The sequence below is a fragment of the Lepidochelys kempii genome, chromosome 13 (assembly GCF_965140265.1).
Source record: "Lepidochelys kempii isolate rLepKem1 chromosome 13, rLepKem1.hap2, whole genome shotgun sequence".
Classification (NCBI taxonomy): Eukaryota; Metazoa; Chordata; order Testudines; family Cheloniidae; genus Lepidochelys; species Lepidochelys kempii.
In genome coordinates, this window is record NC_133268.1 from 40,136,490 (window position 1) to 40,163,292 (window position 26,803).

Below are 26,803 nucleotides of genomic sequence, written 5' to 3' on the forward strand. Positions count from 1 at the left end.
GGCTTCTCCCTATATCCAACTATTCCTTAACCCACGCCACCAAACAAGGTTTCAAATATACAGCTGTATGTCTGACTGGACGCTTTCTGTGCTGTGTTCATGGAGGAGAGGCTTTTCAAAGTGCCAAGGGAACTGCGCTCCTATCTTCCTTCAGCATTTTTTGCAAATCTCCTTCATGGAGCATGCAAAAAGTTGAAAACATATCAAGTTGCCTAGGGGATTTGGACACCCAAATCCTGTTATTTTTAATGGGAATTGAGTTTTCAAGGGTAACATTTTCAAAAGCACCCACAAGCTAGATTTGTAAAGGTATTTAGGTTAATTTAGGCTGGTTTTATAGGTATTTCAAGATGTAGATAGAAAAGGAGGACTTGTGGCACCTTAGAGACTAACCAATTTATTTGAGCATAAGCTTTCCTGAGCTACAGCTCACTTCATCGGATCCATACTGTGGAAAGTATGCATCCGATGAAGTGAGCTTTAGCTCACGAAAGCTTATGCTCAAATAAATTGGTTAGTCTCTAAGGTGCCACAAGTCCTCCTTTTCTTTTTGTGAATACAGACTAACACGGCTGGTTGTTACTCTGAAAGATGTAGATAGGCACTTGGTGGGGATTTCAAACCTGTCCAGATGCATTGATTTCAATGGGAGTTAGATATGTAGGTGCTTTTGAAAAATCTTACTAGACACCTTTCAACAGCCTTTATCACCTAAATACATTTAAATCTGTATCATAGGAGCTGAAGCCTCATTGAAAGTCGATGGGACTGACTGACAATCATTAAGTATCTAGGTGATTTCAATGGAAGTTAGGCACATAAGACTTTTGAGCATCTAAGCCATGGCTGCTTTTGAAAATTTTACCCATAATCAACCAAGGACTGTTCTGCTGTCAGTTTCTATACACAGCTGGATATTTCTGAACAATAAAATCAACCTTTCAACCACTTTACCCTTCCCCAGAAGCTGAAAAATACACTTGATAAATACTTACTTGGTTCAACTCTCAGCTGAGTGCCTTTCCCAAAGACCAAGGGCAATGTGTTAACACACTTCAAAGGGTCCCTACAAAAACTTACATGTTCCATCTCTCTCAGAGGAATGCTGGAACTCCATGAACTGACTCACAAACCCCAGATTTTTTCCCTTTAAATTAGAGCCCCACTTTCCAAAACAAAAATCAACAACCACCACCTAATCCAATTTCTTCAGTTTACACCCAAGAAACTCCAGACAAAGAAATCCAGCAACAAGCTGTAAAGTTGTTCCATTGATTCACCCCATATTTCAACCCTCTCTGAAAACTTTAATTACTTTTCTAAAACAACCTTAAATTTCCTGGGTGACATTTTCCCCGTCAGCCGGGCAATTTGGACATCCAATTCCCATTCATTCTGAAGGAACTTGGACATCCCAGTTGCTTAGGCAGTTTTCAAAACTTCACCCCGAGGTTATTGAGCCATTATTTCAGGAAGATGAAAAACACTCACGCTTCCTTTTGGGGATGAATTACTTACTTGGTTCCACAGTCACTTTGGTGCCTTTCCCGAAAATCAGTTTCTCATACTCCACAGAGTTAGAGAGTCATCGCAAAACCCACCTCGCGCATCAGCATTGAACCCTGGGGCCTGCGTTCTGAGACTGACCTAAAACCGTGCAAATCCACGGAACTTCAGTGGCGCTGAGGCATTTTTACACCAAGTCTGGCTCAGGTTACCACACCCTGAGCTAGTGTGTACCGGTGTAACGCCATCGACTTCAGTAGAGCTACGCCAATAGATACGAGCCAAGGATCTAGACCACTGGCTCCACGGCGGCTACACAAATATGCACCAGCTCGCGATCGGGTCCACTCACTCCAATAGAGCCACACCCAATGTACACTGGGGAGGCATCTGGCCCTTTGACTCCTATGGCATGAAGCTGGTTTACACTAGTTGGGATTATGGGCCATTCGGTCCAATGGAGCTGTGCAATGCATCTGAGCATCCAGAGCTGAGTCTTCAGCTGGCAAGAAAATCCTCTCAAACCCCAGAAAGCAAAATCATTTCTTTGTGGAACCACGTAGCAATGCTCCCCTTCCCTTCTAGTGTAATTTTAAACATACAAAGCTTTGTACTTACCTGGTTCTACTTTGACAGTGGTCCCTTTTCCGAAGATCAGTTTATCTGTATCCACATTGTTTGTAGCCTGCTGAAGAATAGGTCTCTAGAGGAGCTCCGTAGACATGCCAAGACAGAGGATTAAAAACAGGACTTTATCCTTGCAGGACACATTATTCAAAGCCAGGAAGTGTGTAACATGTCCTATTTCTGCCAAAAATTAGAAAAAATCATTCTGTAGTTGAACGATTCCAAAGACTTTGTGCCAGAAGATGCTTCTCAGCTAAACCTTCTTTCCAGCTCTTAGGATATTGCTCAAACTGTTTCTTGGGGGTTACATGGAAATAGGAGAAAAAGAATAAAATGAACTGTAGTTACGCCTCTGAAATTTTGGGTTAGTGTGTTTTTTGCCACGAAATATTGCTTTTCTTGCATCTGCAGGTTTTTGTACGGCACTCTATGGAGTTTGTGTCACTGTGGTAGTATATCCCCCCACCCCACAGTGCTGCACCTCTTTACAAAAAACACCTCTTCTTTCTTACTGTACAGAGCTGTGAGAGTGCATGCAGCCATGTGACTTCCCAACAGACTGTTCCAAGGAAATGAAAGCGGTTGCTTACCACAGCTTCATTCCAGCCTCGGCAACATGAAGATGGGCCAAGGTTTTCAGACTTGGGGGAGCTAAAGCTTGAGTTCAAGACTGGCACTTTCAAAGGAGCCTAAGGAAGTTAGACATAGAGATTTTCAATGCTAACTAAGGTATTTGGAGACAGATTAACAGAGGTATTTAGACACCTAGTGGGATTCTTAAAAGGAGTTAAGTAGTTTAGGAGCCTAACTCTCATTGTAATCCATGGGAGTTAGGAATTTAGGGCCAAATTTGTAAAGATATTTAGGTGCCTGGAGAGATTTTCAAAAGCATCTATGTGCCTAAAGCGCATTGATTTTCAATGGGAATTACACACATGGAGGTGGAGTTATTATGTCAGTGTAGCAGAGCACTTACTTCCACAGCAGCAAGGCTGTAGTGTGGACACTGACATAAGTAGGTCAACATAAGCTGCCTTACATTGACCTAACTCTCTAGCCTCAGGCTCCCATGTCCCAAAATGACTTTTGAAAATGGGACTTAAGCTCCTAACTCACTCAAGTACTATTGAAAAATGTACCCCATGCAAATTTAAAAGCCTAGCTTTACTCCATCATTTTTAAAAGCCTCAGCCAAAACTTTCACAGAGTCGAACCAAGACTCCACCTGCAGAGTGTCGATGGTTGGAAAATGGGATTCCCTCCTCCCCCCCCCCAAAAAAAACCCAACAGTCTTTTAAAAACTTACAAAATTGACTTTTCAGTGAAAATATCAAAAAATGAAGTATTTTGTCCCGCACCAAAAAACAAACATTTTCACTCAGAAATTCAGATGTGGTGCCTCACGGGAGTTGTCGTTTGGCTGCCTCATGCTCCCCTTCTTTAAGGGCTGGACTACCTGATTGGACTACATCTCCCATGATGCTCTATGCCCCCCCCCACCCATGGTGAGGGGAGATGGCTCCATCATGGGAGTCTTTGCCCTGGTGCATCATGAGGAATGTAGTCTTCTGGGGAGCCTAGTCCATAGCGGGGAATGGGGACATGAAACAACTAAATTACAACTCACATGAGGCACAAAGACAGGATATCTAAATTGCAATATTTTGGTTTCAACCAAAATATTTCACTTTCACCAAAAATATTTAACTTTGGGGAGCATTTCCTTTTTGGATGAAAATTTTCATTTAATCAAAAACCCACTTTTCTATCACAGACGAGTTTGGTTGGAAAATTTTCAACCAATCCTACTGCAGTGGCATCAGTCTCACTTTTCTATCTTCATATTAGTTATTTTAAACCCTGAGCCAGCAAAGATTTGTGTATGTGCTTAATTTTAAGCATGAGAATAGTCCTCATGGACTTCTTTACAGAATTATTGCCTAAAGATATAGCAATTATTTTGAGAAGTCATGGAAGACGGGAGAGATTCTAGAAGACTGGAAAAGGGCAAATCTAGTGCCCATCTATAAAAAGGGAAATAAGGACAACCCAGGGAATTACAGACCAGTCATCTTAACTTCTGTATCCGGAAAGATAATGGAGCAAAGAATTAAGCAATCAATTTCCAAACATCTAGAAGATAATAAGGTGATATGTAACAGTGAGCATGGATTTCTCTAAAACAAATCATGTCAAACCAACCTGATAGCTTTCTTTGACAGGGTAACAAACCTTGTGGATGGGGGGAAGCGGTAGATGTGGTATATCTTGATTTTAGTAAAGCTTTTGATACTGTTCCACATGACCATCTCATAAATAAACTAGGGAAATGCAACGTAAATGGAGCTACTATAAGGTGGGTGCAAAACTGGTTGGAAAAGCATTCCCAGAGAGTAGTTATCAGTGGTTCAGAGTCATGCTGGAAGGGCATAAAGAGTGGGGTCCCACAGGGATCAGTTCTGGGTCCAGTTATGGTCAATATCTTCATCAATGATTTAGATACTGGCATGCAGGGTACACTTATCAAGTTTGCAGATGGTACCAAGCTGGGAGGGTTTGCAAGTGCTTTGGCGAACAGAATTAAAATTCAAAATGATTTGGAGAAACTGGAGAAATGGTCTGAAGTAAATAGGATGAAATTCAATAAGGACAAATGCAAAGTACTCTACTTAGGAAGGAACAATCAGTTGCACACATACAAAATGGGAAATGACTACCTCGGAAGGAGAACTGCGGAAAGGGATCTGGGTATCATAGTGGACCACAAGCTAAATATGAGTCAACAGTGTAACACTGTTGCAAAAAAAGCAAACATCCTTCTGAGATGTATTAGGAGGAGTCTTGTAAGCAAGACACAAGAAGAAAAGAAGTACTTGTGGCACCTTAGAGACTAACTAATTTATTTGAGCACAAGCTTTTGTGAGCTACAGCTCACTTCATCGGATGCATAAAGTGGAAAATACAATGAGGATGTTTTTATACACACAGACCATGAAAAAATGGGTGTTTATCACTACAAAAGGTTTTCTCTCCCCCCACCCCACTCTCCTGCTGGTAATAGCTTATCTAAAATGATCACTCTCCTTACAATGTGTATGATAATCAAGGTGGGCCATTTCCAGCACAAATCCAGAGTTTAACAAGAACTTCTGGGGGGGGGCGGGTGGTAGGAAAAAACAAGGGGAAATAGGTTACCTTGCATAATGACTTAGCCACTCCCAGTCTCTATTCAAGCCTAAGTTAATTGTATCCAATTTGCAAATGAATTCCAATTCAACAGTCTCTCGTTGGAGTCTGTTTCTGAAGTTTTTCTGTTGTAATATCGCAACTTTCATGTCTGTAATCGCGTGACCAGAGAGATTGAAGTGTTCTCCAGCTGGTTTTCGAATGTTATAATTCTTGACATCTGATTTGTCCATTTATTCTTTTACATAGAGACTGTCCAGTTTGACATGAAAGTTGCAATATTACAACAGAAAAACTTCAGAAACAGACTCCAAGGAGAGACTGCTGAATTGGAATTCATTTGCAAATTGGATACAATTAACTTAGGCTTGAATAGAGACTGGGAGTGGTTGAGTCATTATAAAAAGTAACCTATTTCCCCTTGTTTATTCCTTCCCCCCTTTCCCCCCAACTGTTCCTCAGACATTCTTGTTAAACCCTGGATTTGTGCTGGAAAGGCCCACCTTGATTATCATACACATTGTAAGAAGAGTGATCACTTTAGATAAGCTATTACCAGCAGGAGAGTGGGGTGGGGGGAGAGAAAACCTTTTAAAGTGATAAACACCCATTTTTTCATGGTCTGTGTGTATAAAAACATCCTCATTGTATTTTCCACTTTATGTATCCGATGAAGTGAGCTGTAGCTCATGAAAGCTTATGCTCAAATAAAATGGTTAGTCTCTAAGGTGCCACAAGTACTCCTTTTCTTTTTGTGAATACAGACTAACACGGCTGTTACTCTAAAGACACAAGAAGTAATTCTTCTGCTCTCCTCCACACTAATTAGGCTTCACCTCAGGTATTGTGTCCAGTTCTGGGTGGCACATTTCAGGAAAGATGTGGACAAATTGGAAAAAGTCCAGAGAAGAGCAACAAAAATGATTGAAGGTCTAGAAAACCTGACCTGTGAGGGAAGATTGAAAAATTGGGTTTGTTTAGTCTGGAAAAGAGAAGACTGAGAGGGGACATGATAACCGTTTTCAAGTATGTAAAAGGTTGTTATAGGGAGGAGGAAGAAAAATTGTTTTTCTTAAGCTCTGATGATAGGATAAGAAGCAATGGGCTAAAATTGCAGCAAGGGAGGTTTAGGTTGGACATTAGGAAAAAACTTTCTAGTTGGTTAAGCACTGGAATAAATTGCCCAGGGAGGTTGTGGAATCTCCATCATTGGAGATGTTTAAGAACAGGTTGGACAAACACCTGTCAGGGATGGGCTAGATAATTATTCCTGCCATGAGTGCAGGGGACTGGACTAGATGACTTCTCAAGATCCCTTCCAGTTCTATGATTCTATGAATATTTCTTGAGGTGTGCCAATCCCATCTTTTGGGACTTTAAAAATTAAGCCTGGATAAAAATACTAGCCAAAGACTTCTTCCTCCGTTGGGCCCCACAGAGGTGGACTAGATGAAAGAATATATTTTCATCTCTGAAATGTTATAATCTATCTATTCCCACACACACCGCTTGTGACCATTCTTGGGACACGCAGGGATGTGAGTCACCTTGTTGCCACCTGCCTTCAGTGTGGGGGAGTCTTGCCTGTTCCTGGCAGGGTGTCAGTTCCCGAAAAAAAACAGCCTCTCCTCTGGGCTATTCCAGCTGTTCCTTTGCCCTGCAGGTTGACAATAGCTGCACCCCAGCCCCTGAGTCCCTTCAGTATGTCTCCTTCTGGTGTCTAGGCCCTGATCATTGGATACCCACAGAAAGTCCCGATCCTCTGTTCCCAAAGGAGCAGCGTACCCCAGTTTACCAGTTTTACCTTAGAGCACTGGTTCTGGACCACACACAGCACCTGAGTTGGATGCTAGTAAAACAAAAGAAAAATAATTGAAGAAAGAACAGAGACTGAAATAGAAACTAGTGTGAGTGATAGCTACATGCAAAAGAAAATCATAAAATGTGAATTAGGGCCTACATTTATTAATAGTTACTTTCCTAGATAATCAAGTAGATTCTCTCTTTGAAAGTCAGTCTTGCTACCCCGCAGCTAGCAGCACTTGCTAGCCCCTAGTCTTTCATCAAGTTAAGTCCTCAGCAGTGGGTACAGAGGGTCTTTCTCTGCCCTGTGATCTATTGAATGGGTCTCTTGTGTTTGTTCACAGACAGGGCCATGCCATCACTGCATTGCTTTCACTTCTCACTCCCAAGTGGTTTTGATATTTACAGTTTGTCTTTGATGGTTGTCCATTGACTTTTCTGGATTGCCACAAAGTAGACAATTGAGCAATACATTACATCAATGGCTAGCCAGTGAGGGGTGTAAATTCCTGACCGCCTGAATGACCCATCACCAAGACATAGGATTTCCTGGTGACTCACTTTCCCTCCAAGACCATAAAGGCATAATTTTCAATATAATTACATTATTCCCTAAATAGAACCCATAACACATCTCACCATGACTATGGATAGCTATGATTTACAAGCTTTCATGCTCAGATGCTAGCATTTATGGATAAATACTGTGAAAGCTGTGTATTAGGTTTAGTGAATTTGTCCAGTCTGAGGCAAGTTGCCTGTAAAGAACAGGTAACCCTTTGTCATTTTGGCCCCCGTGTCACACCCTGTTATCTAGCTAGCTAACGAGCTATCTCACAGTGATCATAGTGATCAGGTTATTCACCACAGCATAGCAAGGTCCCCAAGAGATTTCAAGGAGTTCTCTGCCTTTTTTAACCAGGGGAACCTTTGCATGGAGTATGCCAGGGGATTGTTCATTTTGTTCCATTCTTTTGATTGGTTGGTTGGTAGGTTTGGTTTGGCTTTGGGGAGATTGGAAGGGGTTGGTTTTGTGCCGGGAGGGGGGGGAGGTTGTTTTGTTTTTATTTATTAGTTTTCTGTTCATTTTTTGTTTGTTTGTTTTTCTGTTTGTTTTTTATTGTGGGGTTTGCTGTTGTGGCTGTCAACTAGTCCTGGTGTGAAAGATTTATTAAAGAAGTCATTGTGACATGAAGTAAGGAGCATCACAGTGGGGTAGACAAATCCCCTTTGGAAGTTTGCTTCCCAGCCTGATCCTCCTTCACCAAGAATGCTGCCTTGACTCTAATAAATGGAACAACCTGTGCACGAATGTATCACTTTCTGTGGTTTAGATTAAAAGCAGCTGCCCTTTCATTATCTTTTTAACCTCCTTCCTTCGGTGCATCTAAAGATACAGTACACTCCACCTGCAGAAACTACAGTGTTGGTTTATGTACAGTAACTCAGTTATCTTCAATCACTGTGGTACGTAGTATACACAGTGATAAACCGCGCTACAAAAACCTCCCAGACTTCACTCTACCTCCACAGGACACAATCATGCATTCTCAAGCACCGGGTTTACCAAACCCCAGCTAGTCTGTAATTGCCCTGACAAAATACTGTGCTTATCATCTGAAAATAGAGATTCCATAATTACTTTTTTGAAAGATTAAGAGCCTGGCCCACAGCAGGTGTAAATCAATGTTGCTCCATTCAGGTCAGTGGATCCCTGATAATTGACATTGGCTGGGGATCTGACCCTAAGTTTCCTTTGTTATTTTAAAGAGGCATTTATAGAGAACTAGGCTGGGATTTTCAAAGGAGAGGAGGGGAGTTAAGCACCCAGATTACATTGACTTTCAATGAAAGGTTTGTCCACGAGTTCCTTTAGCTGCTTTGGAAGTTTAACCCTTAATATCCTGGGAATTTTCTTTAAAATAGTCTGATCTCTCTCTCCACCCGTAGGTATCTTTTGAAAAGTAGAGACCCAGACCTCATTGAAATCCTTTATGATCCTTTGAAAATCTTAATTTGGGGCTCAAATTTTCAGAGTTGTCAGGGACATTTGGGAGCCATAAAACAAACTTTTACCAGCACTCTTCCAGGGCAGCACAAAGAATGAGTCTGTGACACAAGAACTCTTTGGAGAGTTTAAAGTTAAAAATGTGGTTATTTGTGTCTAATAATAATAATAATTAATAATAATACAATTAATAGTAAAACCTATAATGCTTTTTCTTGTGTAGATCTCAAAATTATTGAACAAGGAGGTCAGTATATCATCCCCATTTTACAGATGGGGAAGCTGAAAAACAGAGAAGGACATGACTCTTGCTGGGTTGTTGGTTATTTGTTTGATTCATTATTTGCGTGGTGTTGGAGAGTTTGGCTGATTGACCAGTTGGGTTTTTATGTGGTTGCTCAATCACTCTTTTATCTGATTAGGGGGTGTCACGCTGTCTGCAGTGGTGCACAACCATGAGAGCCCACCTCAGCGCAGACGGCCAGAAGCAGGGCGGGCAGCCCGACTGGTGGTGTGTTCTATCATTACATTTCACAAACCCAATAATAAATGTGAACTCCTGAAGTACAAGGTCGCAGACAATCCCCTGAGGCACTCCAGTCTCTCTTGCACCCAGCCAAGCTGGACTATGTGATCAATGGTTACACCAAAAATCATAAATCATCAGGTTACACCCAGGCCCAGAGACCAGTCACTCAGTCAGGTTGATTAGCATTCGAGATCGCACACCAGAGACAATGCTGGACGCCAATTCTATAGTAAACTAACTAAAGGTTTATTAGCTAGGACAAAGGAATGAGAGTTACTGAGAGGTTAAAGCACATAAAAATATATGTACAGGTGAGTCATGATCTATGACTCCCAATGGTAGCAGAGATGTAGTAATCTGCCAGTTTTCCAAAGTCTCTTGGGGCTACCCAGAATAACCCTGGGGATCTCTGTCTTCTCATTAGAATTCAAACAGTCCAGAGGTGAAGATTTTTGCCTTGTGTCCATACTTACAGCATCTGCTCACAGGGTACGGGGGTCACCACCCACGTGGGCTCTTTCTTGGAGAGCAGTCTCTGCGTTTAGAGCCTTTGAGTTCCAGTCACCACCTACAGAACACTCCTTGCTTTGAAATTAGCACTTTCCTATTAAAGTTCTGCATTTGCATTGCACAAGGCTTCGTTCTCATTTGGTGGCTTATTTAATCACTGGGAGGGGGGGTATGCGCAAGGTACATGTTTGCTATTACATTATAGCAGGACACAGGTACGTGAAAACAATGCATGCAGCGTCCTATCAGTTTTCATGACGTTTAAACACCAACTACATTATAATATATCTAACAATCGCTTTAGTCTGTGGTAGTACACAGGTGAACTGGCCGGGCTTCCAGCTGTGAACTTGTAAGAGTGCGGTAAGGCCTGGGGCTTTGGCCTGGTCTGCCAGCTTCACAGGGCTTCGTTCTTTGTGTTTCCTTGGTTCATTATTCCTTTGACCATCGGGTTCCTTGCTTGATTTGCTGCTTGGTTTCTTATTTGTTTAGTTGATTTGGGTTATATACTTGATTGGTTTAATTTATTATTCATTCATTTTTAATACTTGATTGCTCACTTAGTGGGTTATTTGTTTGTCTGGTTATTTCTTTGGTTTCTTGACTGAGAATTTGGTTGGCTTGGGGGCTGATGTTTAGGTTGCTGGTTTGCTGGGTTGTATTACTTTATGAATTATTATCGTTGCTATTGTTAAAGGCACTGTATTGCTCTGGGGGTTGCCAATTACATTGTTATGACTGTTGTCACTGATAGTGTTGTTTTTATTCCCTTTGCTATTGTTGTTGTAACGCAGTGCTGTTGCTATTGTGTGTGTTTATACAACCTTATTAAATTCTTCTTTCCTTTTTATTATATGGATTTGTTTCTGTTTTGTCCTTTTCATAAATGAAGGGGATAAAATCACCCAGCCCCAACAATCTCTCTCCAGACTGTCTTTAAATCCCTTCCAGTGAAAAGAGGAAGTTCTGTGGGTTTTCTCACCTCTACCTGCACAGACCCCTCTTCCCCTGACTCCCAACCCCCACAGGGCAGTGGATGTTTGTCTGGGCTGGCCACACACCTGGGACTTGCCTGGAGAGCATGTTCCCATGCTGTGTGTCGTGGTTTGGTTCGGAGAACTCAGGGACTATGTCAGTCTGGGCCACCCTTCCCACAAAACCGCAAGCCTTTTGATTTCTCTGAAACTGCAGGGAAAGCTGCTGATGATTAACATTTGCAGTGTTTCTCCCATTGCTGTGCTGACAGGTCTTTGAAAAATATGTTCTTTTCAATTTGTTTCAGAACAAAAACTTGGCAGGAGGCGCTCACGTACCGTGATGGTAAGTGTGGCAGGAGAGAAAGAGAGAGTGTGAGAGTTTCTGCATGTGAGAGTTCAGAGGGAAGGAAAGAGACAGAGGCAGAGGTCCAGTTTAAGAGTTTAGGCAGCATTCAGAAGGGAATCTCAGGGTTAGATTTGTCTGCACCCTGGCCCTTTAAGGATCGAGGGCCTGCGAAGGAAGTCAAAGGGGCTCTGAAAGGACTCAGCAGCAATGGGGCTACTGCAACTTGAGTTTGTTTGGTTCTGGATAATAAGTTTAATAAAACTCCAGTTTTAAAACTCTCTTTGGTCTGAATGTAATGTTTCCATGTGGTTTCTTCTGAAGTCTCTTTAATCCTACTTCTGCCTTTATTTCCCTCTGGCATGAAGCCCACCCTCAGACACTCTGCAACTCCTCACGCCCCTCAGAGAGATCTTTCAGATTTTTGCCTCGCTCCTGCTTTGCTCCCAATCACTGTGTCTCCTATCCTCTGGCACAGTGATAGCTGGCACTGTCAGCACTTGTCAGGGCCCTCAGCTGGAAATAAAACTGGTTCTTGGAAGTGTCCCTGGAGATTATTATTCGGCTCTTCAATGATGGGCCATATGCAGTATCCCCCTTGGAATCAATCAGCCCCATCCATTCCAGCCCGTTCCTGGGACTCTGCTTGAACCAATACCAGAAGGTCCCTCCACCCGTGATGTAGGAACCATAGACAGCACAATTCAGTTGCAGAGTCTCTGAGGGCCGCACCACTGCTGGGCCAAACTCCACCAGTCTAAATGGGGGAAGGTCACCTAGAAAAATGGAGAAGGGGTGCAAAATTAATAGACCCACCCTGCCAGATTGTCTCCCCTGACACACACCCTGCAAGTGCATCCTCTGTAAAAAAAACTCACACAACACTGGGGTGCCCAGAAAACTCAGAAGGAGCAAAGATACTCCCATTTCTACCACTGGAGAGCAGCACAAGGTGGCTACCTGAGCTTCTGGGCAGAGAACATTTCTGCAGATCTGGGAGCTTCTAGATAGGAAATCCGGGGTGGTGATTGATCCTAGAAGGTTCAGCCAATGGGGGGGAAGCTCACAAGAAGAGTCTTGCCTATCTCTGTGTCTATCACACTTTTGTGTGTATCTGTCTGCTTCAAAGCACTCACATTAAACCCCAGATAGCTACAGCTCCATAAAAATCACAGACTCTTGTTTCAACTATGATTTTACGGTGGTAGTTATCTTGCTGTTTTGTGTGTGTGTGTGTGTACGCACACACACAGAGCCATGTATGAAGTCTGCCTACATAACATCTTCCCAACAGGGATGCTAAAAAATGGACTCATTAGTGAATACTCTACATGGGCCTCCAATGCATGGTGGAAACCACTGCTACTCTCTGCTTTGCTAAAAGGAAAGATTGATGATGATGATGGGGGTTTCTTTCCAGATGGGAAACTGAGACACCAAGAACACCTTTCTCATCCCAGAAAAGCAGCCTAACACAACTAACACACATTCCGGCAATGTGGCTTGTCTCTGCCTAGTGGCTAGAGCATACAATCAGGTTTGTGAGTGAGTTTTTGAATCAAAAGATTTTAAACTGTTTGCAAACAGACTTGGAGGAATACAATTTTTTAAATAATTTCCATGGGTAATATCAATGTTTATTTTAAGCATTTTTTTATATTTAGCTGTTTAAATTTTCACAGTTGTGCAAAATGATGGGTTTTAAGTCTTTTTATCTATTTAAATGTTCACAGTTTGGAGAAAATATGAGGGTCAGACAATAATTATTTAATGGCAGCAAATGTTGCAATTCAAAAAGTTCACACTTTATAACCATTAAAACACAAATGGTCAACATCACATGTCAAAATATACAGAATAAATAGCCTTAACGAAGACGCTAATAAATTCTCAATTGCTATTTTTCTTACTTTGCCTGTCTGTAAATGTTGATGATTATTCATGGAAATGTGTTTTCATCTGTTTGTGTGTGTACAGAGAAATCAGACATTTACCAACAGCTCCTGACAGAAATCGAACCCTTCCAAGCCGAGATAGAAATAATTTCTCATAGATTTTAAGGCTAGAGGGGCCATCTGCTCTCACCTCTTATTTAACACAGACCGGAGAAGTCTAGCCAGTGCCTCCAGCATCAACCCCAATTACTTGTGGTTGGCCTTTGAGAAAGAAACGCCCCATCTCTCTTTGAACCACTCCCTTTGCGCCCCACGCCCGGAGATGGGATGGGGGTAAACAGGACACAGCCCAGTAATGCAGGGGAGAGGCTGAGAAGAGTCAGGGGAGGCGGATGTGACTCTGTGGGTGTTGGTGGGTGTTTCTGAGAGTGAGCATAAGAACAGCCCATCTGGGTCAGAGCAAAGGACCATCTATGCCAGTGTCCTGTCTTCCGACAGCGGCCAGTGCCAGGTGCCCCAGAGGGAATGAACAGAACAGGGCCAGGAGGGAATGATCCATCCCCTGTTGTCCAGTCCCGGCATCCAGCAGTCAGAAGCTGAGTGGTACCGGGGAGGGGAGTGGGTGCAGGTGGGATATTTTTGCAGGCGGGTAGATGTGACTGTGGGTGTGAGGTTGTGGGTGGGGCACATTCTGGGTCTGGGTGTGAATATGTGGATGGGGGCGGGGGTTGACACTGTGTTTTCATTGGGTGTGAGTGCAGTGCTTAATTTGTAATGAAAGAGGTGCTGGGGCCCAAGCAACATCTGTACGTTCATAGCTGACACGGCAAACCAGAGGGGCCAGGCTCAGCCCTGGCACAGATTAAGCCCTGAGCGAGTGAGTGTGACTGTAGGTGAGCTGGGGGTTGTGTCTCTCTGTGAGAGGGCTAGGACTCTGTGGCAAGGTGGGGTGCTGAAGTGTCCGTGTGTGTCCTACTCTCTCTGGCTGGTAAGGAGAGTAGCTAACACCCTGGCCTGTGCGGTCCCTTCTCCCCCTATGGTTCAATGATCCTGTGAAATGTCTGCACCACCCGACAGCGAAGCCTACCCACCATTGCCTGTATCACTGCCCCTCCCCGTGCATGGGCCCCGCTGACATTTCGAGCCACCTCCTTTTTGTGCCAGCCCCCCCCCCAATCTCTGTCACTGTGTGTCCCCTGGCACAGTAATACGTGGCGGGGTCCACAGCAGTCAGGGCGCCGAGCTGCAGAGAGACCTGGTTCTCCGGGGCATCTGCAGAGATGGTGACCATGCTCTGCAGGGAAGGGGGGAAGGATGTCTGCCCCGTAGAGGGGTGTATCCACCCCAGCAACTCCAGCCCATTCCCGGGAGGCTGCCGGATCCAGTGCCAGTAGGAGTGCTGACTGTCACAAAGTCCCTGGGCGATGCTCTGAAATTGCTCCCCATGAAGCCAGGCAGGACTCTGGGGCAGTCGCCTTTCTGTGAGCAGCCTGTCTGCAGGACACACAGCTCACACAGCTTCCACCTTCCTGGGTCTGACCTCAGATGCATTCAGCATCCTCTGCCCCTCAGGGAAGCCAGAGGGTCCTGCACCCCCAACTCCTCAGTCAGACTTGACTCTCAGCCAGCCAGTAAAACAGAAGGTTTATTAGACGACAGGAACATGGTCTAAAACAGAGCTTGCAGGTGCAGAGAACCGGACCCCTTCACTGGGTCCATTTTGGGGGGCAGTGAGCCAGACAACCACGTCTACCCTTCACTCCATGTCTCCAGCCAACCCCAAACTGACTCTCTCCAGCCCCTCCTCCTCTGGGCTTTGTCCCTTTCCCAGCAGGACGTCACCTGATTCCTTTGTTCTCCAACCCTTCAGCTCTCACCTTGCAGGGGGGAAGGGCCCAGGCCATCAGTTGCCAGGAAACAGGGTGTTGGCCATTCTCTGTGTCCAGACCCCTGCACACACCTGCCCTCTAGGTCTCTGCAATGATCATATACCCTTAGCCCACTGTCACGGAGTCTCTGGTCGATGCTCTGGAACTGCTCCCCATGAAGCCAGTCAGGACTCTGGGGCAGTCACCTTTCTGTGAGCAGCCTGTCTTCAGGACACACAGCTCACACAGCTTCCACCTTCCTGGGTCTGACCTCGGAGCATTCAGCATCCTCTGCCCCTCCCTGCGCTTCCCTCAGCGAGTCTGCTCAGGCAGGGCTCCTGGGGAAGCCAGAGGGTCCTGCACCCCAACTTCGCAGTCAGACCTGACTCTCAGCCAGCCAGTAAAACAGAGGTTTATTAGACGACAGGAACATGGTCTAAAACAGAGCTTGCAGGTGCAGAGAACAGGACCCCTCAGCTGGGTCCATTTTGGGGGGGGGCAGTGAGCCAGACAACCACGTCTGCCCTTCACTCCATGTCCCAGCCAGCCCCCAAACTGAAAACTCCCTCCAGCCCCTCCTCCTCTGGGCTTTGTTCCTTTCCCGGGCCAGGTGGTCACCTGATTCCTTTGTTCTCCAACCCTTTAGCTCTCACCTTGCAGGGGGGAAGGGCCCAGGCCATCAGTTGCCAGGAAACAGGGTGTCGGCCATTCTCTGTGTCCAGACTCCTGCACACACCTGCCCTCTAGGGCTCTGCAATGATCATACACCCTTACCCCACCCCCTAGACACCCAAGAACTGCCCAGGGGAAACCGAGGTACCCCCACACCACTCGGAAGAAACATCAAGAACAGTCCCACTTCGTCACACCCACCACCTAGATACTTAAGAACTGCCTAGGGGAAACTGAGGCACCCCACACTAGTCAGAGGGAACATTAAGAACAGTCCCACTTCCTTACACTGACCAGTGATGGAGAACCCAGAGACAGCACAGGTGAGCAGGAGGGGCTCGGAGACCTGCCCCACCCCTGGGCCGGACGCCTGTCTCAGATTCTCCTCTCTCTCTCACACACACACACTCTCATGTGGCCAGGGCTAGCGCAGCCAGGAAATAGCCGGTCATTTGTCAGAAAGGACCCCAGAACCTCAGTTCCCCAGTTCAGCTGCTCAGCAGACAGGAGAGACTGTTGCAATCGCAGGCCCGGATTGGGGATTCCGAAACTGCCGGACTCCTGTAACAAAGTCTCTGCTGCCCATTCTCCAGCGCAGGTGTTTCCTCTTTCTCTGCTTCTCTCCAGCTTCCTGGCAGCCTCTGACAAAGCGTCTCCTTCAAGGGACAGCGGATGGGGGCGGACCGCAAGGGCAAAGTCAGGTGCCTTCTCTCTGGGAGGGGACGCGTGTGGCTGGCCCCCTTTGTGTCCCAGGCCCCCGGTCTCTGTGTCACCGTGTCTCTCCAGGCGCAGTAATAGGTGGCGGTGTCCGCAGCTGTCAGGGAGCGGAGCGTCAGGGAGACCTGGTTCTTGGCGGTGTCTGCAGAGATGGTGATCTGGCCTTGGAGAGACGGAGCGTGTGTGCTCCTGCTATATAGATATACCCGTCCCATGTATTCTAGCCCTTCTCCAGGAGGCTGACGGAGCCAGTGCCATACGTAATCCCGAGAAGTGACGGAGACCCCGGAGACAGCGCAGGTCAGTGGGATGGGCTCGGAGACCTTCCCCACCCCAGGGCCGGTGGCCACCAGCTGCAGCTGGGAAAGGGCACCTAGAAACAAGCGTGGGAGAGTCCAAAATAATCCTTTAATCAGATGCCCAGGGAGCAAAGGCTCCCTCTGCCTCCCCCCTGGTCACACACACAGAGAAACGCAAACAGCCACACACAGAGACACACAGAGACTCACACGGCGCCAGGGCCAGCCCCAGGAGGACACATCTAATCATTTGGAAGGTGTCAAAACTCTCCAGTCCAGCCGCTGACCCAACGGAGCTCGGACAGCTCGGGCGAGTCGGCTGAAGCGTGAGCCTCGGGCTGCAAACCTCTGCCGACACCTGTAACAAATTCTAGCTCGCAGGCAGACACAGAAAGGTTCGCGCTCTGTGATGCGTAGGGATCGGGTACTAACCCTACATAAATAGTCGGGGAGCCCTCTAGAGGTCTTCCTTATCTTCGGCTGCAGGAGCCCCCAGAACCCGGCGGAGAAGCCGTGTCGGTAAGTAGCCAGACGCTGCATGTCTTCCTCTAGCTGTTTGGAAGTCAGCTCTCACCGTGTGGTTTCCCTGTGTTGTATAAAGAGCAACAGACACAGCACAGTATGAGTGTGTGAGTCCTGGCTCTGTCTGCCTGTGTCTCTTTCTCTTTTCCCCGGACGCCCCGCTTGTGGTCTTGGTTGGGATTTCCAAAGCTGCCTAAGGGAGTTAGGCACTCAAATCCCAATAAACCCCAAAGGGAGTCAGACACCTAGGTCCTTTCACCTCCTTTGAAATCCCCAGTCCCCCTCCTTCTCTGTTCCCCACCAATTCTTCATCTATCACCTCTTCCTCTCACCGTGTTACAGACCTAGATAGTGGGGACCTTTTCTGACTTGAAAATTTGAAGTTCCCTTGATTCTTTAAAGCAACAGATCTTCTATGGCTTTCAGAGGGGTTTTCTCACTGTAAAAACTGATTTACACTTGGCTATGTTTGTTGCATGTTTTGTATCTGGAGTTTTTAAAATAAAACGTGTACCCCTAAAAAGAGTCGCAAGTGAATTTAAATAAATATTCAAGATCGCATGTTGATTCTGTTGTGTTGTTATTGGTTAGTGTTTGTTGCGAAGTTTTGGTTACCGGATTTCAGTATGTTGGGAATTGATTTGTGTGTTGTCCATTGGGATTTTTGTTTGCAGTTATTTCTTATTGGTTATTGGTTATCTGCTTCGGTGATTGCTTTGAAACTATTGAATCTCTGTCCAGACGTGAAGAAGAATCGCTCCTCCAGCTCCGCCTCTGGTCCCGACCAGCTGTGAACGCTCAGGGAGGCTGCGTAAACCCCGGGCTCAGGTTAAGGCTTTGCAGCCGCGGCTTTCAGAGAGCCGGAGCGCCCAGGGGACGGGAGCTGGGATGAGGCGCTGAGTAGATCCTCCCCTTTGCAAACCCCCAGCAATGCGCTGGGAAGGGAGAGGGAAGGGTGCTGTGTGTCTGTCTGTCTTTCCTCCTCTCGCTGTGTCTCACCCGTCTGCAGAACAGCAGGCAGACCCAAGCCAGGTCCCAGTGTGGCACACCCCCTCTGGGCCAGCTCTGTTAGTGTGATGGAAGCGGTAGGGTTGGGGTTTCCTCTGTCCCCGAGGATTCACACCTCCCCGGTACCTCTATGTGACGAAGTGGGACTGTTCTTAATGTTTCCTCTGAATAGTGTGGGGGTGCCTCAGTTTCCCCTAGGCAGTTCTTAAGTATCTAGGGGGTGGAGTAAGGGTGTATGATCATTGCAGAGCCCTAGAGGGCATGTGTGTGCAGGAGTCTGGACACAGAGAATGGCCAACACCCTGTTTCCTGGCAACTGATGGCCTGGGCCCTTCCCCCCTGCAAGGTGAGAGCTGAAGGGTTGGAGAACAAAGGAATCAGGTGACCACCTGGCCCGGGAAAGGAACAAAGCCCAGAGGAGGAGGGGCTGGAGGGAGTTTTCAGTTTGGGGGCTGGCTGGGACATGGAGTGAAGGGCAGACGTGGTTGTCTGGCTCACTGCCCCCCCCCAAAATGGACCCAGCTGAGGGGTCCTGTTCTCTGCACCTGCAAGCTCTGTGTTAGACCATGTTCCTGTCGTCTAATAAACCTTCTGTTTTACTGGCTGGCTGAGAGTCCCGTCTGACTGCGGAGTTGGGGTGCAGGACCCTCTGGCTTCCCCAGGAGCCCCGCCTGAGCGGACTCACTGGGGGGAAGCGCACGGAGGGGCAGAGGATGCTGAATGCTCCGAGGTCAGACCCAGGAAGGTGGAAGCTGTGTGAGCTGTGTGTCCTGCAGACAGGCTGCTCACAGAAAGGCGACTACCCCAGAGTCCTGACTGGCTTCATGGGGAGCAGTTCCAGAGCATCGCCCGGGGACTCCGTGACAACTGGTGGCAGAGGTGGGATGTACTGCACCCCATGGGTGGCACTTCCTGCAGTAAGTGACTGGGGAGCAGTAACACGAAGGGGGATTGCCGAGGACCAGGCATGCTGAAGGCTCAGAGAGGAGCAGTTTCGGGGGGCAGTTAACCCCTGGGAGTGTGTGACCAGCGAGAAGGACTGTGCAGTAATGGGGTCCCCCTGGGGACTGCAGTGAGCAGTCTCAGGGGCAGAGGAGCCTGCAGCTTGGCCCGGGGAGAGAGAAGGACTTTTGCAGTAACAGGGTTCCCCTGGGGATTGCAGCGAGCAGTCCAAGGGGCGGAGGAGTCTGCAGCTCGACCCTGGCAAAGAGGTGGTGACCTTGAGAAGGGCTGGCACACTAGGGGTTCTCCCTGGAAACCGTGGGGAGCTGAGAACACACGGGCCTGTGAGTCCACAACAACTTGGGAGGAGCGGAGTGATGGTCTGTCACCGTCTCCTTAAGAAGGACATTGTAACCCTGTGCAAAAAGAGAGGGTTGAGCGTTGGAAAGTTCACCAAAGCAGAGTTAATCGTGCAGCTGGAGGAGGATGACAGCTCTAAGGAACAGATTACTGACCCCAACTGGGGCTATAGCAGGATCTGGGAGCAGCTGGAGCGGGAGCCAGGCATCATAGAATCATAGAATCATAGAATATCAGGGTTGGAAGGGACCCCAGAAGGTCATCTAGTCCAACCCCCTGCTCAAAGCAGGACCAATTACCAGTTAAATCATCCCAGCCAGGGCTTTGTCAAGCCTGACCTTAAAAAACCTCTAAGGAAGGAGATTCTACCACCTCCCTAGGTAACGCATTCCAGTGTTTCACCACCCTCTTAGTGAAAAAGTTTTTCCTAATATCCAATCTAAACCTCCCCCACTGCAACTTGAGACCATTACTCCTCGTTCTGTCATCTGCTACCATTGAGAACAGTCTAGAGCCATCCTCTTTGGAACCCCCTTTCAGGTAGTTGAAAGCAGCTATCAAATCCCCCCTCATTCTTCTCTTCTGCAGGCTAAACAATCCCAGCTCCCTCAGCCTCTCCTCATAACTCATGTGTTCCAGTCCCCTAATCATTTTTGTTGCCCTTCGCTGGACTCTCTCCAATTTATCCACATCCTTCTTGAAGTGTGGGGCCCAAAACTGGACACACTACTCCAGATGAGGCCTCACCAATGTCGAATAGAGGGGAACGATCACGTCCCTCGATCTGCTCGCTATGCCCCTACTTATACATCCCAAAATGCCATTGGCCTTCTTGGCAACAAGGGCACACTGCTGACTCATATCCAGCTTCTCGTCCACTGTCACCCCTAGGTCCTTTTCTGCAGAACCGCTGCCTAGCCATTCGGTCCCTAGTCTGTAGCTGTGCATTGGGTTCTTCCGTCCTAAGTGCAGGACCCTGCACTTATCCTTATTGAACCTCATCAGATTCCTTTTGGCCCAATCTTCCAATTGGTCTAGGTCCTTCTGTATCCTATCCCTCCCCTCCAGCGTATCTACCACTCCTCCCAGTTTAGTATCATCCGCAAATTTGCTGAGAGTGCAATCCACACCATCCTCCAGATCATTTATGAAGATATTGAATAAAACCGGCCCCAGGACCGACCCCTGGGGCACTCCACTTGATACCGGCTGCCAACTAGACATGGAGCCATTGATCACTACCTGTTGAGCCCGACAATTTAGCCAGCTTTCTACCCACCTTATGGTGCATTCATCCAGCCCATACTTCCTTAACTTGCTGACAAGAATACTATGGGAGACCGTGTCAAAAGCTTTGCTAAAGTCAAGAAACAATACATCCACTGCTTTCCCTTCATCCACAGAACCAGTAATCTCATCATAAAAGGCGATTAGATTAGTCAGGCATGACCTTCCCTTGGTGAATCCATGCTGGCTGTTCCTGATCACTTTCCTCTCATGCAAGTGCTTCAGGATTGATTCTTTGAGGACCTGCTCCATGATTTTTCCAGGGACTGAGGTGAGGCTGACTGGCCTGTAGTTCCCAGGATCTTCCTTCTTCCCTTTTTTAAAGATTGGCACTACATTAGCCTTTTTCCAGTCATCCGGGACTTCCCCGGTTCGCCACGAGTTTTCAAAGATAATGGCCAGTGGCTCTGCAATCACAGCCGCCAATTCCTTCAGCACTCTCGGATGCAACTCGTCCGGCCCCATGGACTTGTGCACGTCCAGCTTTTCTAAATAGTCCCTAACCGCCTCTATCTCCACAGAGGGCTGGCCATCTCTTCCGCATTTTGTGATGCCCAGCGCAGCGCATCACCAAGACTCCTGTCCCCGACCAGACGGGGGTCTTCACGATCGGGTTCCCCATCGGGGGATCGAGACGGACGGGACTGGAGCTGAGTCTGAAAGAGCAAGAGGACCGTGGGAGACAGCGAGAGCCCGAGAAAGAGCTGCAGAAGCAGGAGCAGCATGAACTGGCGGTGGTGGGGTGGAGAGGCCTAGGGGACCTCCCCGGGGTGAGTGGGGATAGATCCCGGGGTGCCAGTTCCGCAGGGAACCTCGAGACTAGATTGCTGCCCCTGGTTAAGGAGGGGGTGTGTGGATGCCCACCTCACTGCCTTTGAGCAGGCTGGCGATTTGAACCAAGGGGACCCTGCGGAAAAGCCCCGGTGTCTAGCTCCCTTGCTGGGTCCCAAGGCCATAGACTCCGTCAGCCAGATGGTTGGGGATGTGGACAGGCTCCCACTCCTGACCTCAAACTATGTCTGTGTGGAGTTTCCTGGGGCCAGGCCCCTCGGACCTCCAGTGGGAGCAGAAGGTGATGGCCAATGGGGAGACATTCTTGGGGTGGCCAAAGGGCATGGGCTGCATAAACCTTCCCACATGCGGCCTGCGAGTGCTATCGACCACCCCTGACCTAAGGGAGGGCGTGAAACTGGAAGGGCCTGGTGTAACTCCTACCAAGGAATGGCTGGGGCATCCATGGGAACGTTGGTGGCTTCGAACTTCCCCAGGTCACCGGCTAAAGTGACCCCGCTCAGTTCGATCTCGAAGGGGGGAGAGATGTGACAAAGTGGGACTGTTCTTAATGTTTCCTCTGAATAGTGTGGGGGTGCCTCAGTTTCCCCTAGGCAGTTCTTAAGTATCTAGGTGGTGGGGTAAGGGTGTATGATCATTGCAGAGCCCTAGAGGGCATGTGTGTGCAGGAGTCTGGACACAGAGAATGGCCAACACCCTGTTTCCTGGCAACTGATGGCCTGGGCCCTTCCCCCCTGCAAGGTGAGAGCTGAAGGGTTGGAGAACAAAGGAATCAGGTGACCACCTGGCCCGGGAAAGGAACAAAGCCCAGAGGAGGAGGGGCTGGAGGGAGTTTTCAGTTTGGGGGCTGGCTGGGACATGGAGTGAAGTGCAGACGTGGTTGTCTGGCTCACTGCCCCCCAAAATGGACCCAGCTGAGGGGTCCTGTTCTCTGCACCTACAAGCTCTGTGTTAGACCATGTTCCTGTCGTCTAATAAACCTTCTGTTTTACTGGCTGGCTGAGAGTCAGGTCTGACTGCGAAGTTGGGGTGCAGGACCCTCTGGCTTCCCCAGGAGCCCCGCCTGAGCGGACTCACGGGGGGGAAGCGCACGGAGGGGCAGAGGATGCTGAATGCTCTGAGGTCAGACCCAGGAAGGGGGAAGCTGTGTGAGCTGTGTGTCCTGAAGACAGGCTGCTCACAGAAAGGCGACTGATTGGCTTCATGGGGAGCAGTTCCAGAGCATCGCCCAGGGACTCCGTGACAGGGGGTTCCAAAGAGGATGGCTCTAGACTGTTCTCAATGGTAGCAGATGACAGAACGAGGAGTAATGGTCTCAAGTTGCAGTAGGGGAGGTTTAGCTTGGATATTACGAAAAACTTTTTAACTAGGAGGGTGATGAAACACTGGAATGCGTTCCCTAGGGAGGTGATGTGAGGATGTGAGGCAGCAGGGAGGGGGGAGTGTTGACCTGGGAATGTGCCCTGGGGATGGGAGACCTGAGAGCCTGTCACCTGAGCCAGGAGGGGGCGGGGGAGGTGACACCTCTGCCCAGGAATGTGGACAGAGGCTGCAGGAGAGAGCCTGCTGGGGGGGGGGGGGGGTTAGTTTCAGTTTGGGGCTGGGTGGAGGAACGCAGGGAACCCCAGGGCTGGGGTCTAAGCTCCCTGCTCCCCCAGAAGGACTTGACTGAGGGGTCCTGGTTGTACCCACAAGCTCTGTTTGAGAGTGTGTTCCTGTTGTCCAATAAACCTTCCATTTTACTGGCTGGCTGAGAGTCTCAGTGAATCCCAGGAAGAGGGGTGCAGGGCCTGGACTCCCCCACACTCCGTGACAGTGGTGGAATCTCCTTCCTTAGAAGTTTTTAAGGTCAGGCTTGACAAAGCCCTGGCTGGGATGATTTAATTGGGGATCAGTCCTGCTTTGAGCAGGGGGTTGGACTAGATGACCTCCTGAGGTCCCTTCCAACCCTGCTATGCTGTGATTCTAACAGCGCAGTGTGATACAGGGCGGTGTCCTCCCATCTCAGGCTGCTCATTCCCAGGTACAGCTCACTCTTGGCGTTGTCTCTGGAGATGGTGAATCGCCCTTGAACCCCAATCCACTTAACAAGAACTAGACCCATCCTAGTCAATACGTGAGACAAACAGCAGTCCTTTCCCGCGACTCTGACAATACCAGTGTATTCAATAGGTGTTGAAGGCGAGCCCGGTGCCATTACAGGGGAGCCAGATGCACTCCCGTTCATTTCTACCAGCCCCCCCAGACTCCACCAGCTGCATCTGGGACTGGGCACCTGATGGAGAAAACACATTAATGAGCACAAGGATCATTGTTCATACCTGTGGACTCTCACTAGGGTGATAAGGGGATATAAGCAACAGAGACAGACAGACATGTTACTAGCTAAGACAGTGGTGGAAAGCATACAGGGAGAGAGACTACCGAAGTGGGGGAAATCCGGATGGGGAGAGGGATAATACAGCACAGGAACAATGGATGGAAGAATAGCTAGTGGGGGATTAGAAACATACAGATGAGATAATGATGTGCATGGAACATTGTATAAGAAAGAAAGAAAGAAAGAAAGAAAGAAAGAAAGAAAGAAAGAAAGAAAGAAAGAAAGAAAGAAAGAAAGAAAGAAAGAAAGAAAGAAAGAAAGAAAGAAAGAAAGAAAGAAAGAAAGAAAGAAAGAAAGAAAGAAAATATGATGTTGCCTGGATGGATTCAAATTTATGGCGGTGATAGATAGATAGATAGATAGATAGATAGATGATACTAAGGAGGTTTATACAGACAAACAGAAATAGATACACTACAATTAAAAAGACATAATTTCTAGGTTCCCTGTATTTTCAGACATTTTCTCACCTTTCCAAGCGGCTAAAAGGAACACAAACTGTACCCACACCGGCATTGCTCGCTGAGCTGGAGGGTCACTTCTCCCTGTCAGGATAATGGGGCGGCGGGGGGCGGCGCCAGCCCTTAACGGCACAAACACAAGGCGCAGCCGCTTCTGTCTATTGCAGCCTCCCAGCCGCTGCTACCTGGTTTGGAAAGGAAACGAAGTCACCCCCCTTCCCACACCCTGCCCCGGAGAGGGGCGGAGACTCCATGCTGATGAGTGTCAGGGAGCTCCTGGAACAGGGCCGGTTATTGTGAGGTTCTCACATCCACCTGAAGTGTGTCAGGCGCTGCAGGGCACAAGCGCAGACCCAAAGCTCTGCTCCCAGCACCTCACAGCCGAGACCCCGGTGAGAAATGCCCCAGCGCAGCCTGAGACCAGCCTGCTGCAGACAAATCTCTCCCGGGAAAGCAAACGCCGCTCCAGGCTCGCGAGCAATGGTCTCTGGATGTCGGAAGAGGCTTTGGGATTCCCCTGGTAACTATCTCCCCCAGGGACACAAGGGGCCGCTCATCGCCGGGGAATAAAGTCTCACATCCGGGCTGGGGGGTCAGGCTGCCCCCGAGCGCTCGAGTCTCTTTGATCCGCTCCTGCAGACACTGTGACCGGCGCTCAGGTTTGGTAGAGGGGGCCGGGATGACACACCGCCTGGTTTGAGTTTGGTCCCTTCTTCAACCCGCAGGGATCCGTCTCTCCCAGCTGGTCTCTCCCTCGGTCTCCAACTGCCCTGAAAGTCCCTGTGAAATGTACCCACCCCCCTTTTTGTCCCAGGCCCCCCTTTGTCTGTGTCGCTGAGCCCCTCTCCTGGCGCAGTGGTCGGTGGCGGGGTCCGCAGCTCTCGGGGACAGCAGCTGCAAGGAGACCTGGCTCCTGGCGGTGTCTCTGGAGAGGGTGAGGCGGTTCCGGAGAGCCTGGGCCGGGAATGGAGTCCCGGAGCGGGTGATAACGCCCAGGTATTCTAGTCCTGTCTCTGGAGACGCCGGGATCCGCTACCACAGGTAATCGCTGCTCGCTATCGATTCCCCAGAGACCGCGCAGGTCAGAGTGAGGGGCTCGGAGACCTCCCCCAGGGCCGGGCTCCACCAGCCGCACCTGGGAAAGGGCACCTGGAACAGAGGGGAGGGGTAAGTCTAAACTTTCCATGGCGCCCCCCAGAGTTCCCGGGGACCGGGCCCCTCAATGCTCACCTGGAGAGCCAGAGAGCGCGCAAAGCACCAGCCACCAAGCCCCTGGCATGTCTGTACCCGGGGCGGAGGGGGAAAGCCAATGAGCCCCACAGCCACCGATGCAGCTTCTGGGGGAGGCAAATGCCTGGGAAAGGACAGCAGCGGCCTCCGTGCGTGTGTAGGTCGGGGGAGGAGGGTGTGTGGGGAACAGCGACTCTCTCGGAGTATGGCTGTGGTCATGAGAGGGTGTGAAATTCTCTGGGGGTTTGGTTCTCCCTCTCTCGTCCGTTCTCCCTCCATCTGGGTGAGTGTTTCAGAGCAGCAGCCGTGTTCGTCTGTATTCGCAAAAAGAAAAGGAGGACTTGTGGCACCTTAGAGACTCACAAATTTATTTGAGCATGAGCTTTCGTGAGCTACAGCTTATGCTCAAATAAATTGGTTAGTCTCTAAGGTGCCACAAGTCCTCCTTTTCTTTCATCAGAATGCATCCCATCAAGTGAGCTGTAGCTCAGGAAAGCCTATGCTCCAATAAATTTGCTAGTCTCTAAGTCCTCCTTTTCTTTGTGTGAGAGTGTGCATCTTTCTACCACTTATCTATCCATGTCATACATCCCTTTCTCTATCTGATACTCATCTAATCTATCTGTCTATCAAACCTGTCTCTGTATTGAGCTATCCAGCCTACACACAGGAAACAGGGGCACATACATCCCATATAGAAGCCTCTCACTCCTCCTCAAATGTCTGCAACCCAGCACAGCAGGGCAGACCCGGACTGGGCTGTCTCACTCTCTTCCCTGCTCTATGGAGGGCAGTTGTGCTGCGGTGTGTGTGTGTCCCAGGATATCAACAAGACAAGTTGGGTGACGTAATATCATCCCAGGAAGGTGGGGGGCTATTCT

General features: G+C 48.4%; 1 protein-coding gene across 1 annotated transcript in view; it reads right to left on the reverse strand.

The window, feature by feature from the left end:
- The window catches only part of LOC140896674 (immunoglobulin lambda-1 light chain-like), a 165,663-nt gene that overhangs the window by 11,851 nt on the left and 127,009 nt on the right, over positions 1–26,803 (reverse strand). The window contains exon 5 of the mRNA XM_073308646.1: positions 996–1,053. Within this exon, the coding sequence (XP_073164747.1) occupies positions 996–1,053 (58 nt within the window). The remainder of the gene's footprint in view (positions 1–995; positions 1,054–26,803) is intronic.